Source organism: Giraffa tippelskirchi, chromosome 5 (assembly GCF_054371585.1).
Source record: "Giraffa tippelskirchi isolate mGirTip1 chromosome 5, T2T-mGirTip1v1.2.pri, whole genome shotgun sequence".
In the NCBI taxonomy this organism is placed as follows: Eukaryota; Metazoa; Chordata; class Mammalia; order Artiodactyla; family Giraffidae; genus Giraffa; species Giraffa tippelskirchi.
In genome coordinates, this window is record NC_137279.1 from 15,761,172 (window position 1) to 15,779,007 (window position 17,836).

The window sequence follows — 17,836 nt, forward strand, 5'->3', positions numbered from 1 at the left end:
AGGTGGTCCAAGTTTGGAGCTTCAGCTTCAGGATCAGTCCTTCCAATGAATCTTCAGGGTTGATTTCCTTTAGGATGGACTGGTTTGATATCCTTGCTGTCCAAGGGACACTTAAGAGACTTTTCTAGCACCACAGTTCAGAAGCATGGATTCCTCAGCGCTCAGCCTTCTTTATGGTCCAACTCTCACATCCATACATGACTACTGGAAAAACCAAAGCTTTGACTGTATGGACCTTTGTCAGCAAAGTAGTGTCTCTGCCTTTTAATACGATGTCTAGGTTTGTCATAGCTTTTCTTTCAAGGAGCAAGCGTCTTTTAATTTCATGGCTGCAGTCACCATCTGCAGTGATTTTAGGACAGGTGTGGAATGTCATATTTCTCCACTGTTTTTCTCTCTCTCTCATATTCCCTACTATGGGGTTGAGCATTCCCAACAATCACTCGTTCGTGTTGGTCACAGTAAGCTGGAAAGGGATGACTTTTGGATCAAACCCCAGCTCCGCCTCTCTCTGGACTTTTGGTCTTGGGAAGTCATAGACTTCGGGCTTTCAGCTTCTGAAGAGGTTAAGCATCTTGAAGATAAGTGAGGCGTGAACTATTTTTTTAAGTTAGTTTTTATTGGAATATAGTTGATTTACACTGTTGTGTTAGTTTCAGGTATACAGTGATGTAAATCAGTTATACCTGTGTATATACATATACATATACCCATTCTTTTTTAGATTCTTTTCCCATATAGGAGGCATAGACTATTCAAGTACTGCGTAACTTCACACAACTCTGTAAATGTTAGTCCTTATTTTTACCTTTCATTGAGAGTCTTTGCAAGGTGGGTGACTGACTCCCCAACACCTTGAAGGGGGCCACAGCCATCCTCGCCCTGGCAAAGAGGGAGAGAGAGAAGCTTTGTGGAATACCCGCACAGCCTCAGGCTGCAGAGCGGGCAGATGGGAGCACGGGAGGACCCTCTACGTCTCATTGGAGGGAGGACAGCAGCCCCCACCTCCTCTGGGGGGGCACTGCCCAGGGATTGAGCAAACAGAACCATAGATCTCAGGGGCTGTTGGAAACAAAGTGTACACTGTCAGGAGGAGAGGTTGTCAGTACCAGGCCGAGGGCCTGAGTGCAGCTCGGCCAGCAGGGGATGTTGAGTCCGGCCTCGCCTCTCAAGTCTCCTGGGCGAGGCTGTGGCGCCCTGCTCACCTCCCAGCTGGCCCACTCCCCTGGCCCTCCTTCCTCCCCCTGCTCTAGGCTTCACTTTGCTTTCTTCTGCTCTGGCATCTCATTCTAGCTGCCTTTCTTTGGTTTTATGCTTGAGTCCTCGCTCCTGGCATTTTAAATGCATTATTATTGTTATTATTTTAATCGTATGAGATTTCAAAACAGTGAACAAAATGGCAATAGGAACACAGAGATCGATAATGATCTTAATTGTGTAATATCCCTATAATAAATTTACAAAATAAATATATGCTGTAGATAACACTTTAATTAGATTATATTCAAACATGATGACTTTTATTAATCCTGTTAGTAATTATGAAAGGGAGATATGCATATCCCCATTTTACGGAGGAGAAAACTAAAGTTCAAGTAGATTGGGCAACCTGTCTCACGCCATGCCGCTAGGAAGTGACAACACCAAGTACTCTGACCCCTAAGCCTCTTGTCATCTCCAAGACATCAACGGTTTTCCTGACCCTGCCTGCCTGCCTGCCTCACCCACTGGCTCATCTCACACCTACTCACTGACTGTTCTCTCTGCAGGCCTTCACCAAAAGCATTAACCGAGACAAGCACTTAGCGGTGTCCTACTTCCAACGAGGGATGCTCTATTACCAGATGGAGAAGTAAGTGGTCCAGTGTTGCACAAGCTGGGGAAGCGTGCAGAGAAACCCAGGGGGGGTCGTGGTGCTGCCAGACTTGGTGTTTGAGACGTGTCTCCTCAGCCTCTGTGGGGAAGCGTGACTGGGCTTTCTTTCTCTGGACAGTTACGCCATCAGTCAGCACAAGGCAGAAGCCCTCTCTGGGGAGGGAAGGCAGGCCTGCCGCCCAGCTACAACTCACCAGAAGGCTGCATAACGATCACAGGCTGGGGATGGCGCCCCACAGTTTCCTGAAGGGTCATAGCCTGGGCGGTTCTGGTTGTAAATACTGCAGCCATCAAGGGAGCACCCCTGGTTGTCTACTGCTGTGAGGTATTGAGCTCTCACACAATGACAATGATCAGGAAACCACATCAGAACCTTTCTTCCTTGGTGGACCACTCGTTAGGACTCTGCACTCTCCCTGCTGAGGGCCTGGGTTCAATCCCAGGTCAGAGAACTAAGATCCCACAGACCACATGGGCGTGGCCAATAAATAAATAAAGAAAAGCTTCCTAGGTGATTCTAATACAGACTTAGGTCTGGTTTAACAAAAAAAATACATTCCTGCAGAATGTATTTTCCAAAACCCAGTTTAATGCATTCAGTGAGATATAATTCAGTCACTAAAATGAGAACATAAACAATATTGCATGTACCAGAATATATTAACACAGATAGTAGTGTTTGTCTTACTGTAGAAAGAAGTTCACAATAGATACTAAATTTAACACAAATTTCAGAATAGTATTGCACAATCCCATTCCTGTTTCGCGGAAAATTCTGAAAGACCATAGACCAAAATGTTTTCAGCAGTCCTCCCCAGTTAGTGAAATTATAGAGATTTCCATCTTCTTCTGTCAGCCTTTCTGTATTTTTGGCGTGTTTATAGTCAACACGAAATAATTAGTAAAAAGACAAATAGAAAATGAAAGTTAATCTCGAGTCCCACACCCCTCCCCCAAATGCCCTAAAAACATACAAATAACAAAGAAAATATCTTCTAAGCACTCGTTTAAAATGTAGGGGATGACTAACTGATCCTTCATAGAAATTGTTCCCTGAGTGTGCACAAGTTCCAGAGAAGACGATTCAGCTCAGGCTAAGGAAGAACGTTCAAACAGTAACATGTTAGCAGGGGCATGGTGTGTGTGTATGTGCATGCGTGCGCACAAACGCGTGCGCACAACAGGTGAGGCAGGGCGTTGGTGGAATAGAGGGGAGGCTACAGAGAATGTCCAGGCACTGGGGAAGGGGTAGGCTGGGCTCTGATCCTCTGGAACCCTGAAAGGTTTTGATCCTTGGGTTTAGTCAGAAACCAAGCCTGCCAGGCCACCGTGCAGAGCTGTTGCCATGGGCAACTGCCAGAAGCTCAGAGGACTTCTGGGATGTAGATGCAGTCACTTACCTGAATGAGTTAAGAGCAGGAGTGAAGTCTCCCAAAAGAAGAATCACAGACACGGAGGCAGTCTGAGACGGGAAAGCCTTGATGGAGAGAAGACACACAGGCCTTTACTCAAATTTCAATGGCATCGTGCCTGTCTCCCTTCTCATCCCTCTTCTCCTTTTCCGTCCCCCTCCCCTCATCCCCACTAGCCTCAGGATGTATCGGACATGTGGGCAGGTCTGAGCACAAATCCTCTTGTAGATCTCTAGAAAGACAAACTCTCAGGCCATCTTTGAATCAGCTTTAACAGCCTCGAATGAGGAGAGATGGATGGCAAAGATAGAAGGCTCCCAGAAGACATTTCTCTATGAAATGCCCAGAAATCCCAGAACCTGAAAGTGTTGTGTTTTGAGTGAGTCTAAAAGGTCTTAGTAAGATCCAGGAATCCGACTCAAGATTCAATTAGTCTGTGACTGGTAACTGTTAAATCTAAGAGAGAAATCTATCAAATTTTATCTTCAATTCAACAACTACTATTGTTATTTCCTTATTGAGGAAATAACATAAATGAGACATGAGTCTGGGTCCTGCGCTGCCTTTTTTCTCTTTTGCTCAATCCATAGGCATTGGTGTTCTCCCCTCCACAAGATTCAGCTCTGTTTAAAAATTTTTTTAATTATTTTATTTTAATTTCTTTTTGGCTGTGCTGGGTCTTTGTGGCTGCATGCGGACTTTCTCTGATTGCGGCGAGCAGGAGCTACTCTTCATTGCGGTGTGTGGGCTTCTCATTGCGATGGCTTCTCTTGTGGAGCACAAGCTCTAGGGCACGCGGGTGTCAGTAGTTGTGGCATCTGAGCTCGAGGGCACAGGCTCAGTAGTTGTGATGCGTGGGCTTCGTTGCCTCTCAGCATGTGGAATCTTCCTGGACCTGGGATCAAATCCATGTCCCCTGCATTGGCCAGTGGATTCTTAACCACTAGACTATCAGGAAAGTCCAAGGTTCAGCTCTTGATGCTTTGTCATGTTTTCACTGCTTGTTAAATAGCAAAATATATGGGCTATCTTCCCAGAAAAACACATACAAGCACATACCTAATTAATTTTATGTGCAATTTCAGGGGTTTTAGTGTCCCCTGAAAATCGTACATGAACCCTCTCCCTCCCTCCCAGCACCATGCTGGTTTAGACCTATTTTTTCATGAGGACTATTGCACCATGGCTTTCAAACTGATTCCCTAGCCACCACTCTTGCCTGCTCCAATGATATCCTAGAGTGATCTTTTAAAAAAAGAAATGTGATCTGCTGAAGAACCTCCAGTGGATCCCATCACTATAGGTTAAAGGGGAGCTTCCCTTACCTGTTGCTCTCTGGTTCAGCCGCTGTCCACCCACTCACATCCTCCAATGTCTGCCCCAGGCACACTCACCCGCCAGGGTGATGACCGTGCTCTTCTGTGCCTCCTTTAATCACAGCTGTCTCTTCGATGATACTTGCCTGTAAATTTGTCTCTTCCACTATTCATGAGGGAAGAATACTTATTCACTCTTGTATTTCAGTATCTAGTACAGTATTAATAAATGCTTATGGGAGTAAATAAAAAAGGGGGTGAAAGATAGCCTCTGCTTCCAGGAACTTAGAGGGCTTCCCTGGTGGCTCAGATGGTAAACAATCTGCCTGTGATGTGGGAGACCAGGGTTTGATCTCTGGGTTGGGAAGATCCCCTGGAGGAGGGCATGGCAACCCACTCCAGTATTCTGGCCTGGAGAATTTCATGGACTGAGGAGCCTGGCAGGCTACAGTCCATGGGGTTGCAAAGAATCGGACACGACTGAGCAACCAACACTTCACACTTTCAAGGAAAGTGAAAGAAAGTGAAGTCTCTCAGTCGTGTCCAACTCTTTGGGACCCCATGGACTGTAGCCTACCAGGTTACACTGTCCATAGGATTTTCCAGGCAAGAATACTGGAGTGGGTTGCCATTTCCTTCTCCAGGAGATCTTCCCGACCCAGGGATTGAACCCAGATCTCCCACATTGAAAGCATTGTAGACAGACGCTTTACTGTCTGAGCCACCAGGGAAATAAAGGGGAAGCAGGTCACAAACACTAGAACTATTATGCAGGGCAGAATGGGGCAAATGCTAAGGGAGATGTTTTTAGGTAAGTGCCTATGCTGGACCTAGAACTATTGCTTCTTAGTAATGGGTTGGGATGACCTTCAGATTACTACTGGATTTGTTTCAAGGTGCTAATGTTATGGGTGTTTCTTCTCTCAGTTTTTCCCACTTTCAGATGTTGTTGGGTTGCTCCTCTGTCATTATAAATTTCCACCAGAATAAAGTAAGAGTTGCCCTGCCCAGGCAAGTCAGGTCTGAGGGATGACTGTAGCTGACTGTCTCATCTCTCTAACCCCCACCTTGTCATCCAAAAGGAGATGGGATCTCAAGGTACCTTTCAGATCCCAGCCTTATAACTCTTGCATGTGTAGGTGCTCAGTTGTGTCAGATCTTTTGTGACCCTATGGACTGTAGCCCACTGTAGGCTCCTGTCTACATGGGATTGGATTGGATGTGGATTGCCATTTCCTACTCCAGGGAATCTTCCCGACCAAGGGATTGAACCAGCAGCTCCTGCATTGCAGGCAGATTCTTTACCATCTGAGTCACCTGGGCAGCCCCTTGTACATTTTAGGGCCCTTAAAATATGGCCAGACCCTTTAGATGGATCTGCTCAAAGAGACAAGACAGCAAAGTCTTTTCCCTGACTTCTGAAACAGGCAAGGGCATGGCCCCAGGCCCTGGCATGGAGGTGTGTGATGCTTCAACTCCTTTCAGCCGGCTCGGTCTCTCTCCCTTACCCGAGTGTGGACGGCAGGATTCTAGTCTGCAGGTGGGCACTGGCAGCACAGGACTAATTGGGAACTTCAGTAGTTACTATGGAAAAAAACCTTTCCAGGGAGTGTTACAGAAACGAGGATAATAAGCCCTCTCCAGCTCAGAGCTGGGGAGAAGCATTAGCCAGTCGGCAGTTGCACTGCTGAGCTGAGAAGACGCCAGGTAGAGTGACTTTCAGGTGTGTGCTCAGGTCCTGCGCAGCAGAACTAGGGGAAGATGCCAGCTCCTTGGCCCCGTGAGGGACTCTGTGGGCTCCAAATGGCATGGAGGAAAGCTCCTGCGGGAGGGCTGGAAAGAGGCAGGGGCTATGCTGCCTGCCCCCCAGCGCACGGGTCTGAAGGCTATTTTGGATTTCTCATACTGAGCTTTTTCAGACCCTGGGCAGCAGGAAGCAGAGCTGTGCATCAGAGCACACGCCCCAGGGGAGCTGCTCTGGGTAAACAAGGTGGCTGAGAAGCCTTCAGGGCGATGCTGTCAAAGACGTTTAACAACAGACACCTAGCAGGGGTGTTTTAAGCACAAAGCAAGCCTTTTGAGTAACGTCAGTCCTTTCTTCCTCTGTCCTCCTGGGCCAGATCTTTAGCCATCTTGATGGGCAGAATTAGGAGGAGTTGGGCTCACTAAACGCCAGGTAGACCCAGACGGTGTTACTTCACAGCTGAAACTCATCTGCTGAGGGAGGCAGGCACACGCGCAGGTGACTGCAGACAGAGCTCACGGGCCTCCGAGGCCCTTCCGGGCACTCACAAACAGGCAGTGGAACACAATGGAAATCCCATCTGCCCAGGAAACAGGACACCTTCGTGTCTGCCCCCCGCCCACCTTCTTGGCTCAGTGACTCAGAGCCAGTCACCGGCCATGTTCCAGCTTAGAAGGAATAGGAATGCTTCCCGCCCACCCCTGCCCCCTTCAAGGAAATGCCTAAAAGGGTATGTAAATGACTTGAGATGCTTAAGGAATGGCCTGCGTGCTTGTGAAAGGTTTGGTGGCCCAGACAGTAAAAAATCTGTCTACAATATGGGAGACCTGGGTTTGATCCCCAGGTTGGGAGGATCCCCTGGAGAAGGAAATGGCAACCCACTCCAGTATTCTCGCCTGGAAAATCCCATGGACCTAGGAGCCTGGCAGGCTACAGTCCATGGGGTTGCAAAGATTTAGACAGGACTGAGCAACTTCACTTATTAACAAAGGTATGTTAGAGGAAGCCATCCTTCTGTTTCCAACCCAGGCTGTCTGTTCCCGTCACTCCTGCAGCCCCGGTGGCTGTGGGAGTCACTTCCAACCAAATGATGACAGAATGTCCAGCTTTCCCCTGGCCACCCTGGGACCTCTCAGCCAGGCCGCCCTCCCGGTCAGCTCCCAGTTTCCCTGACATGAGCGGTCTGGCTTCTACAGCCATGTATTTTTTAAAAATGTTTCATTTATTTATTTGTCTCCTGCTGCTGCTGCTAAGTTGCTTCAGTCGTGTCTGACTCTGTGCGACCCCAGAGATGGCAGCCCACCAGGCTCCGCCATCCCTGGGATTCTCCAGGCAAGAACACTGGAGTGGGTTGCCATTTCCTTCTCCAATGCATGAAAGTGAAAAGTGAAAGTAAAGTTGTTCAGTCGTGTCCGACTCTTAGCGACCCCATGAACTGCAGCCTACCAGGCTCCTCTGTCCATGGGATTTTCCAGGCAAGAGTACTGGAGTGGGGTGCACCGGGTCCCAGTTGCAGGACATGGGATCTTTGATCTTCATTAAGGCATGTGGGATCTTTAGTTGTGGCAAGTGGGATCTTTAGTTGTGGCAAGTGGGATCTAGTTCCCTGACCAGGGATCAAACTCCAGCCCCCTGCATTGGGAGCGTGGAGTCTTAGCCACTGGACCACCAGGGAAGTCCCAACAACTGTATTTTTATCTCCTGATAACAGTTAATACAGTATATAGTATTAAGAAGGCATGTAATAAGGGCTTCCCAGGTGACACTAGTGGTAAAGAATCTGCCTGCCAATCCAGGAGACATAAGAGACACGGGTTCCATGCCTGGGTCGGGAAGATCCCCTAGAGGAGGGCACGGCAATCCACTCCATCCAGTACACTTGCCTGGAGAATCCCCATGGACAGAGGAGCCTGGCGGGCTATAGTCTGAAGGGTTGCACAGAGTAGGACATGATTTAGCATACACACATGCACACATGTGATAAAACATTGGTATGTGAATTTAGTTGCCGGTTTTAGAGCTAGAAATATATATATGTATATATATATACAGTAATAATAATAGAAAATTACTGTGTGTGCCAGGCACTATCCTAAACACCTAAATGGTTTGTGCTGCTATCATGCTCTAACACTGAAGATGAGGAAAGAGAGGAATTAAGTAACTTGCTTCTTGCAAAGAGTTGGACATGACTGAGTGACTAAGCACACAGCACATCCCTTTGTCACTAGCTAGTAAGTAGCAGAAGCGCGACTCCAGTCAACGAGGATTTGACTTTAGAAATTAGATCCAGGACCACATACTAGCAAGGGCCTGATGTGCTGTGCTCCCTGAATATAATACGTCCCTTGCACACAATGCACTCCTTATAACATCAGTGTGGAGTGAGGCCAGGGAGGCAGTTTGCCAGGGTCTCTCAGTTAGTGGCAGGGCGGGTGGACCTGGTTCCAGTCCCTTGGCCGCTGTCCTCGGGCACCTTCATTACCCACACCACCTCTCGAGCGTCCCCACCACCCTGTGTCCACATTCCAGGCTTGTCTCCAAGAAAAGCCACAAGTGGCAGCTCTGGGTCAGATGGTGGCAGAGGGACTTTTGGTTGAGTTGCCTGGTGGGAGCCACGCAGACAGGCAAATTTGTTCCTGCCAGACCGGGGGCTGGGGTGGGGTGGAGGTAGCTTGATTTTTGCTGCTTCTATCCCCTGCTGCTCAGCAATGGCTCCCTCCCACCAGCGCCTCTGTGGACATCAGAGGCAGGCGAAGCAGGCCTGGCCTAAGTCCTGCCCACACCCCGAGAGGCACTATTGGTGTGGTCAGCCCTATTCTCTGCCACCAATCCAATGACAGCAGTCCTGATCCACCTCAAGCCAGTCAACACAATGGAGCTGAAGGCCAGTGCCAGAAGCAGGGTTAGAGATGCTCTCTGGGGACTTCCTTGGTGGTCCAATGGTTGAGAATCTACCTCGCCACGCAAGGGATGCTGGTTCGATCCTGAGTCTGGGAAGATCCCATGTGCCATAGGGCAACTAAGCCTGTGCGCCACGGCTACTGAGCCCGTGCTCTAGAGCCTGAGAGCTGCAACTACTGGAACCTGGATGCTTACAATCGGTGCTCCACAACAAGAGAAGCCACTGCAATGAGAAGCCTGAGCACTGCAGCTAGAGAGGAGCCCCGACTCGTTGCCACTAGAGAAAGCCCGTGTGCAGCAACAAAGACCCAGCACGGCCAAAAACTAAATACACAAAAATCTAAAACATTTTTATTCTTAACTATTTACCGAGAAAATAAAAGGGCTCTCTGGCTTAAGTGATGGTTTGTCTTTTTTCCTAAAGTATGTGGGAGAGGAGGGAGGGGACAGCTACAAGCCAAGAGCTAAGTTGGACTCAAAAGAAGCTGAAGGAGAAGCTCTGGGCAGGAGGGTGACATCAGCGGCCGTGAGAAAGGGCCCCTGGGAGCTGCGTCAGGCTGGCCTGGCCGCTTGGTGGGGAGTGAATCAGCTCCACGGAGACATGGGGGCCGCCAGGTGCTGCTCTGCTTGGAGCTCTCTGGGGAGATCGAGGCTCTTTCAGAAAGTGACAGGCTGGTTGTCAGAAAGAGGGGGGAGCTGTGTGCAGTCAACAGAGACAGAGATCCCTGTGGCGGCCTGAGACTGGAAGGCCTGCAGTGTTGCTGGGATGCACAACCCCAGGGGTGCTGTTCACACCAAGTTCTACAGAATCCTGGGGTCAGGGGTGGCGACAAACTAGAGCAGGTCAAAAAGGATTTAAAAGACTTGTCCCAGTGAAACACATGGATGAAAGGAAACAGACACACACTTCATTCTTTTTTTTTCCTCCTTTCCCTGAACTGGCTTCTTTCCTGCAGATATGATTCCGCCATTAAAGACCTTAAGGAGGCCTTGACTCAGCTTCGAGGGAACCAGCTGATTGACTACAAGATCCTGGGGCTACAGTTCAAGTTGTTTGCCTGTGAGGTGAGGAGAGGAGGGCCCAGCCTGGGCAGTGGTGCACTGCGGCCGAGGGGAAGCTGATAGCTCAGATGCCCAGCCATCTGTTGACACTTCTAGGAGCCTGAGGAAGGCATTTTGCCTCCCCTCCCTTGGAACTGAGATTTGCCCTTAAAAACCTCAGAACCATTGTTTCAGACTCCTAATGGAGTCTTCAGTTACCTGAGTGTATGGATTTTGTTAATGTGAGGCTCAAGGGATCATGTGGAAATGAGTTTGCTGGATTCTCTGAAGGGAGGCTTGGCTGGACATGAGTGTGTTGGTCTGTGAAAGTATTTGTGTGTATGGGTGTCGGTTGCTCAGTCGTGTCTGACTCTTTGCAACCCCATGGACTGTAGCTCGCCAGGTTCCTCTCTCCATGGGATTCTCCAGGCAAGAACACTGGAGTGGGTTGCCATCCCCTTCTCCAGGGGATCTTCCCAAGCCAGGGATTGAAACCAGGTCTCTCGCATTGCAGGCAGAGTCTTAACCATCTGAGCCACCAAGGAAGCCCAAAAATATTCACAATAATTTGCATGATTCAGGTTGACAGGGTGTTTTCTCAGCATTATACTAACAAATCCAAAATCACAGAGGTCTCTGCCTTAGTGAAGCTTCCTTTGCAGCAAAACACAAAACAAATCAAAAGACAACACCAATACAAAAACAAAACGAAACAAAATTACAGGTTCACTCTCCATGCAGAAACTGCTATACCCTGGCTCGATTCCCCAAGTTCACACACTTTGCGATGAATGATGTGGCCTCATGTACGTGGTTGATACCCAAAGAAATAGTGAGGATCATTTAGCATCAACCTTACCCTCCTGGTCAAAGAACAGCTCAGAGCACACAGTTAGGAAAGGTCTTCACAGAAGGATAACATGTTCTGTATCACCAAGATGGAGAGGCATGACTGGGTTTGACTTAACAGGTTCATGTACTTTTTCCAACCATCCCTCCCCAGTCTCATTCTAAACCGCTAATATACATCAGTAACTTTAAAACTAAAATCCCTGCAAATATAGATTTTTTTACTTAGCAGAATCAGTGAAAAAAAGCCCTCTTGCTTGAATTTCTCAGGCAGAAGAAGCCCAGTGTTCCCAGGGTCACTCAGGGCCAGTAATAGAGTCCATAAGCTGCCTGCGCCCCTAGGGACACGTGTCTCCATCCAGCCCCGCCGCAGGATAACAACTTCAGTTCTCCTTGTCTAGGGAAATGAGGCTTTTTGGTGGGCTGGCATTTGGCCAGCTTCCAGTGTGCAGTCTCTAAACTGTGGTCCTTTTGATGTGTTGGACCAGTTCATTCTTTGTTCTGGGGACTGGCCTGTGCCTCGTAGGATGTTGAGCTATATCCCTGGCTTCTATTCACTAGATGCCTGTAGCAACCCATTCCCACAGTGACAATTGAAAACGTCTCTAGACATTGCAGATCACCCCTGATTGAGAATCATTTATGCCAATTAAAGGGTTAAGGGACCAAGAAGCTCTGGAGAAAGCATCCTAGAAAACTGACATCAAAGCAGAACTCCATGGGAGGAATGTTCCCCCTGTAGCTGGAGTTGAAATGACTCAGGGGGCAGGCAATACTGGCTGTGCAGGCCTCTGTGCCAGGGAGGCTGGACTTTTCAGGGTCCCATCTGCCACCTGGGACACTCCAGTCACTTCCCTAATTATAAGACCACCCCTCCCTTCCCACCAGAATTCTGAGAAATCATACCAGAAAAGAATCTCAGGCTTTTCCCAGTCATGGAGTCATAAAAACCTGTTGCTAGAAAAGGTCTTAAGAGTAGGTGTCTGAGAATGAAACAGGAAGTTTTAAATGGCCTCAAGGTCTCCTTTCTTCCTGCATGCATGTTCATGGGGGTGGGTCAGGCCAGTCAAGCATGTTTGCAGGTGGCAACAGCTCAGTGAGCCTCAGAAATAGCCCAGGAAGGGAGTCTAGATCTCCACTCTGGGCTTGATCCCTGTCCCCATCGTTCAGCACCAGCCAACTAATGCTATGGGAAAGCCAGCCCTGCCACCATCCATGTTGTTGCTCAGTTGCTCAGTCATGTCTGACTCTTTACGATCCCATGGACTGCAGCACGCCGGGCTTCCCTGTCCTTCACTAGCTCCCAGAGTTGCTCAAACTCATCATGTCCATTGAGTTGGTGATGCTATCCAACCATCTCATCCTCTGTCACCCCCTTCATCTCCTGCCCTTAATCTTTCTCAGCATCAGGGTCTTTTTCAATGAGTCAGCTTTTCACATCAGGTGGTCAAAGTATTAGAGTTTCAGCTTCCACATCAATTCTTCCAATGAATCTTCAGGGTTGATTTCCTTTAGGATTGACTGGTTTGATCTCATTGCTGTCCAAGGGACACTTCAGAAACCTTTCCAGCACCACAGTTTGAAGGCATTAATTCTTCGGTGCTCAGCCTTCCTTATGGTCCAATGTCACATTCATACTTGCCTTAATAAACAGTCCTCTTCTATTCTGGATGAGGCCCAGGGCCAACCACAATGTAGGTGGCAGACTGGTGTGCCAGTCTGAGAAGTGTAATAGTTTTACACTGTGTGTTACTCGCTCAGTCGTGTCTGACTCTCTGTGACCCCGTAGACTGTAGTCCGCCAGGGATTCTCCAGGCAAGAATACTGGAGCGGGTTGCTATTTCCTTCTCCAGTTTTCCACTGCTGAATACCAAATTGCTCTAAAACAGAGTGGCTTAAAACAATCTGGGCTTCCCTGGTGGCTCAGCTGGTAAAGAATCCACCTGCAGTGCAGGAGACCTGGGTTCGATCCCTGGCTTGGAAAGGTCCCCTGGAGAAGGGGATGGCTATCCACTCCAGTATTCTGACCTGGAGAATTCCATGGACTGTATAGTCCACGGGGTCGCAAAGAGTCAGACACGACTGAGTGACTTTCACTTAAAACAATCCTCTCATGGTTTCTGGCATCAGGCACCCAAGTTTGGCTGGGTGGTCCTGGCTCAGAGGCTCTAAGGAGGTTGCAGTAGAGATGTTGGTTGGGCTGCCATCATCTAAAAGCCTGACCAGGGCCGAAGGATCTACTTTCAAGGTGACTTAGGCGAGTTAGGGTTACTTCTTGGCAGGAAGCCTCAGTTCTTCACCACTTGAACCTCTCCTTAAGGCTGCCTGAGTCCTGTCATGAAATGGTAGCTGGCTTCCCTCAGAGGAAATAATGATCCAAGAGGAACTGATACGGAGTGTTGATGTCTTTTATAACTTAACCTCAAATGTCACATTATGGAAACCCCTAGTTTCCATAATATTCTTTTCGCTAGACATGTCAGCTCCCTTGGATGTGGGAGGGACTACCCAGGTTGGGGTGTACCAGGAGGTGAGAATCACTGGTCCTGTCTTGGAAGCTGGTTGCACTAAAGCAAGGACTTTGGGATCAGAGAGAGAGGGATCAGATCCCAGCCCAACACTTCTAGTCTTATAAACCTTGGTGAATTCAGTGTCATTTCTGAGCTTTAGGCTCCTCCTCATCTGTAAAGAAAGGCTGAGTACTTACCCTATACACATTTGCTAACATTTTCATTCATTTTTGCATATGTTTATCATGTCTGCTGGGGCTTCCCACGTGGCTCCATGGTAAACAATCCACTTGTCAATGGAGGAAATGCACGTTAGATCCTGGGTTGGGAAGATCCCCTGGAGGAGGGCATGGCAACCCACTCCAGTATTCTTGTCTGGAGAATCCCATGGACAGAGGCACCTGGCGGGCTATAGTCCATGGGACCACAAAGAGTTGGACACGACTGGGCATGCACATAATGCCAGCTAGGGTCAGGCATTAAAGGTTCAGGGGGCCACAAGGTGTCAGCAGCCAAATGCTCATGGTCACGTGTAATGTGAGGTGATCGGGTTAGGAGGAGAAAAGTGCTAGCGAAGGATTCTGGAAGCACAGAAGTGAGGCCCCTACCTTGTATGGTTGTTGTGTGGCTTAGAGATAGTGCAGATAAGGTGCTGGCCCACAGTGATGGTCAGTAAATCATATCAATGATGATGATAAAGAGGACAGACAGCACTGATTTCCAGGAGCCCCGAGTTCTTCATAGGTTTACCTTTCTGACTACAAAGACTCCCCAAATGGTATCAGTCAGCAAACTCAGTCCTGTGGTCTTCCCCCAAACCACATGGGCATTGTCACCCTCTCCGAGAAGGCAGGCAAGACCTCTGTGCTCAGCCTCCCAGCAAGTCCCAAGATAGTTCCGCAGATAACAGTGATGATAGTAATGAAGAGCTCTAAAGCACCCATCATGTAAACTCAGTGCTTTACAGGAATTCATTTCTTACAAAAATCTGGAGGCAGGAAACATTATCATCATTTTATAATGAAATTGAGGCCACATAGTAGAGAACAGCCCTGGGATCCCTCCACTGCACTGCCTCCATGCTTTACAGCTTAGAAGGCCAACAATCCCCTTCTCCAACCAGGCCTCAGGTGACCAGCTGTACCTCCTCTCTGAAGCCCTGGAGAACCACCCACACCCCACCCCAGGGCATCAGGCTGTGACTCCTATCACTTTGACCTGTGAGAATCCTGCAGCAGTTCCTGGCCTTTTAGTCTTCCTCCATACATGATGTAAGGAGCCCTAAGAACTTGCTACATTGTCATTAAAAAGTAAATTAGGGATTTCCCTGGTGGTCCAGTGGTTGAGACTTTGCCCAATGCAGGGGGCATTGGTTTGATCCCTGGTTGGGGGAGCTGAGAGCTCACATGTCTCGGGGCCAAAAAACCCCAAAAACCTAAAACAGAAGCAAGTTGTAACAAATTCAATAGAGGCTTTAAAAACAGTCCACGTGAAAAAAAAAAATTCTTAAAAAGGTAAAGTAAACCCTGCCTGTTAGTTGCCATCTTGATTTCCTTCCACTCCAGGTAAAGTGTTGCCCTGGGTCTATATTGGGTCTCTTTCCAGCTTCAGTGAACTCTTGCCCATAGAGTTTCCTCCTGCCCATATGACTACATTACATCTTGTTACTCCTAGGTTCTAGAATGGGTTCTGTGAATGCAGGACGGTACATCTAGAACCTTCTGTCTCTCCACCCCACATCTGTCCAGTCTTTGAGCCCAGGCCCAGTGGCAGGAGCTGGTCTGGAAGGCCACAAGCATGTATTTTATTCCCAGCTCTTCAAGGGGCCTTGAACACATCACTGCTGTCCACACCAAAACCACACAACACCTCTAGCCCACTCCTGAGCTGCTTGGTTGTTGAAGGAATCCACACGATGTTGGATGTTACGTGATGTTTTCTTCACACCATCCTTGTGTTAGAGATAACTCAGGAGCAATATTGATTGTACTGTATTGTAGATATCTCTAGGAAAGCTGGGGAAGGGAGAAAGGTCACCAGGCAACATTCCAGGAGCAAAAAGTGCAAGCTCTTCCCTGCCTGGTCCCTAGATCCAGAGCAGCCTCAAGCTTTATGTTGTGGCCTGTGCTTTTCTAGGTGTTATATAACATTGCTTTCATGTACGCCAAGAGGGAGGAATGGAAAAAGGCTGAAGAACATTTAGCGTTGGCTGTGAGCATGAAGTCTGAGCCAAGACATTCCAAAATTGACAGAGCCATGGAAAGCGTTTGGGTGAGTGTGCTGGCGAAGCAGGTGGCGAGAGGGTCTGCTTGGGTTCGGATTTGTTTCTGTGCACATGCCGACTGGGAAGCAAAAATGTGGTGCTTTTACCTCCTCTGCGCTCTGGCTAACACTGATCTTGGGGTCTGTTTCCGTGTTGGATCTTGAATGTGGGAGTCTAAGAAGCTGAGGCCTAGAGGAAGAGACAGCGGAGCCCTCCTCACGCCCCTCCAAGGGGGCCCTGGTGGGAGCTGGGGGCAGCACCCAAGGGCAGAGGCTGTGCCCGCTTGCTCACCCCTGGGTTCTCGCAGCCTGGCTCCAGGTCAGACACATGACAGCTCTCAAGAAAAATGCATTGCATATCGGAACAAATGATGGGAAGTTGAGTTTGAGTACATGTAGGGATGAAGCTTGTTCTAAATCATATTTTTAAACACCAGGAACAAGGGGGCTTAAGTCAGTCTGTACATATCTGTCCATCGCTGTGGACAGCAGCCCCAAGAAAGCACTGTTGTGGGCCTTGCTCAGGTCCTGGGTCGCCCATGTCAGGAGTGACAGCCCCACTTGAGCCACACAGAGTGGGAGAGGGCAGCCCCTCTAGGAAAAGAGGGTGCTGGGCAAATAGCACCCACAGAAGTCTTGGTGTAAGGTGACAGTGAAACCAAACGGTCCTCCCTGACACACTAACAAGTCCAGCCCTGCATGTGGAGAAAAGCTCTCTTGCGAGGTCCTCTCAATGGATCCGTGCATCTGTTCAGTGAGGGACCAGGGTCATCACCCCCATTTTACAGGTAGGAAAAGACTCTGTTCTCTGTGTTTTAGAAACAGAAGCTGTATGAGCCGGTAGTGATCCCTGTGGGCAGGCTCTTTCGGCCGAACGAGAAACAAGTGGCTCAGCTGGTCAAGAAGGATTACTTAGGCAAGGCCACGGTGAGTGAGGCCACTCGGTGTCCCGAGTCCCCTCCTGCATGAGCCCTGCGGAGTGAGGGCGAGGGGACTCTGGAGGAAAGGGCGCCTGCCTCTGGTTCTGCCCTGGGGAGGCAGCTTCTCACCTGAGGGTTGGCAAGCCCATCCTTAGCCACCGTCCACTTCTGGAAGCAAGTCCTTGTGAGAACAGATCCAGGGTATGAGGAAGGAAGGGATCTTGGGGAGAACCAAGGACGGGCGCACCGAGCTGATGTAGCCCTCACACCTCCCTGTCTCAATCTCAGGTCGTGGCGTCTGTGGTGGACCAGGACAGCTTCTCAGGGTTTGCCCCTCTGCAGCCACAGGTGAGGTGGTCCTGCCCTTCTCCACAGGTCTCCAGGGCTCTCTGGGAAAGAGCCACCTTGGGCAGAGTGCCTGTGATGAGCTGCCTCATTTTCAGGGCTCCTTAAGCTGAGCTCTCGGTCTACAGAGGGTATCTGCCTGGCCATGCTTGGTCAGGGATCCCACAGCTGGAAGGGGAACAAGATCATATCCTTGGGTGTCATCTCAAGTCCTCAGGAACCAGCCCTCCATTTCCCCCTCAAATGCCAGCCTTCGCTTCTCTAAAGTTGCAAGAGAGCTCAGCATGCCTCGTCTCTCCGAAAGCCTTGACCGTTCTCTCAGAAAACCGAAACAACAGCCACGGAAGGCTTTTGCTCCTTGTCTCTTCTCAGACACAGGACGCAGGGGGAGCTCTTCCGGCTGCACCCATCGGCCGCAGGCAGCGATTCCCTCGGGAACATGGGCGAGGGGTCCCCAGGGCGAAACTTCTTCCCTCCCAAGCTGGGCTCAGAGACGGGTTCCAGATAGACTAGATGCCAGTGGGTCTGGACTGGGAAGGCGGCGCTTCCTTGTGAAGGGAAGCGGGTAGTGCCGGCTGAGGACAGTTCCAGCTTTGTGGCAGCAGAACCATTACGGGCAGAGGCGTCGGTCTACACGAGCACAGGGAGGGGTTTCTGA

General features: G+C 49.3%; 1 protein-coding gene across 8 annotated transcripts in view; it reads left to right on the forward strand.

Annotated features, from left to right (window-relative positions):
* Positions 1–17,836, forward strand: part of NCF2 (neutrophil cytosolic factor 2) — a 45,754-nt gene that overhangs the window by 13,677 nt on the left and 14,241 nt on the right. For 4 of the 8 annotated variants that reach the window (XM_081492495.1, XM_081492496.1, XM_081492490.1 and 1 more), the window contains exons 2-6: positions 1,770–1,852; positions 10,208–10,316; positions 15,788–15,922; positions 16,733–16,840; positions 17,122–17,181. In XM_081492495.1, coding sequence (XP_081348621.1) covers positions 1,830–1,852; positions 10,208–10,316; positions 15,788–15,922; positions 16,733–16,840; positions 17,122–17,181 — 435 coding nt within the window. In that variant the 5' untranslated portion in view covers positions 1,770–1,829. The remainder of the gene's footprint in view (positions 1–1,769; positions 1,853–10,207; positions 10,317–15,787; positions 15,923–16,732; positions 16,841–17,121; positions 17,182–17,836) is intronic. The other 4 variants (XM_081492492.1, XM_081492493.1, XM_081492494.1 and 1 more) reach the window with 3 other exon arrangements.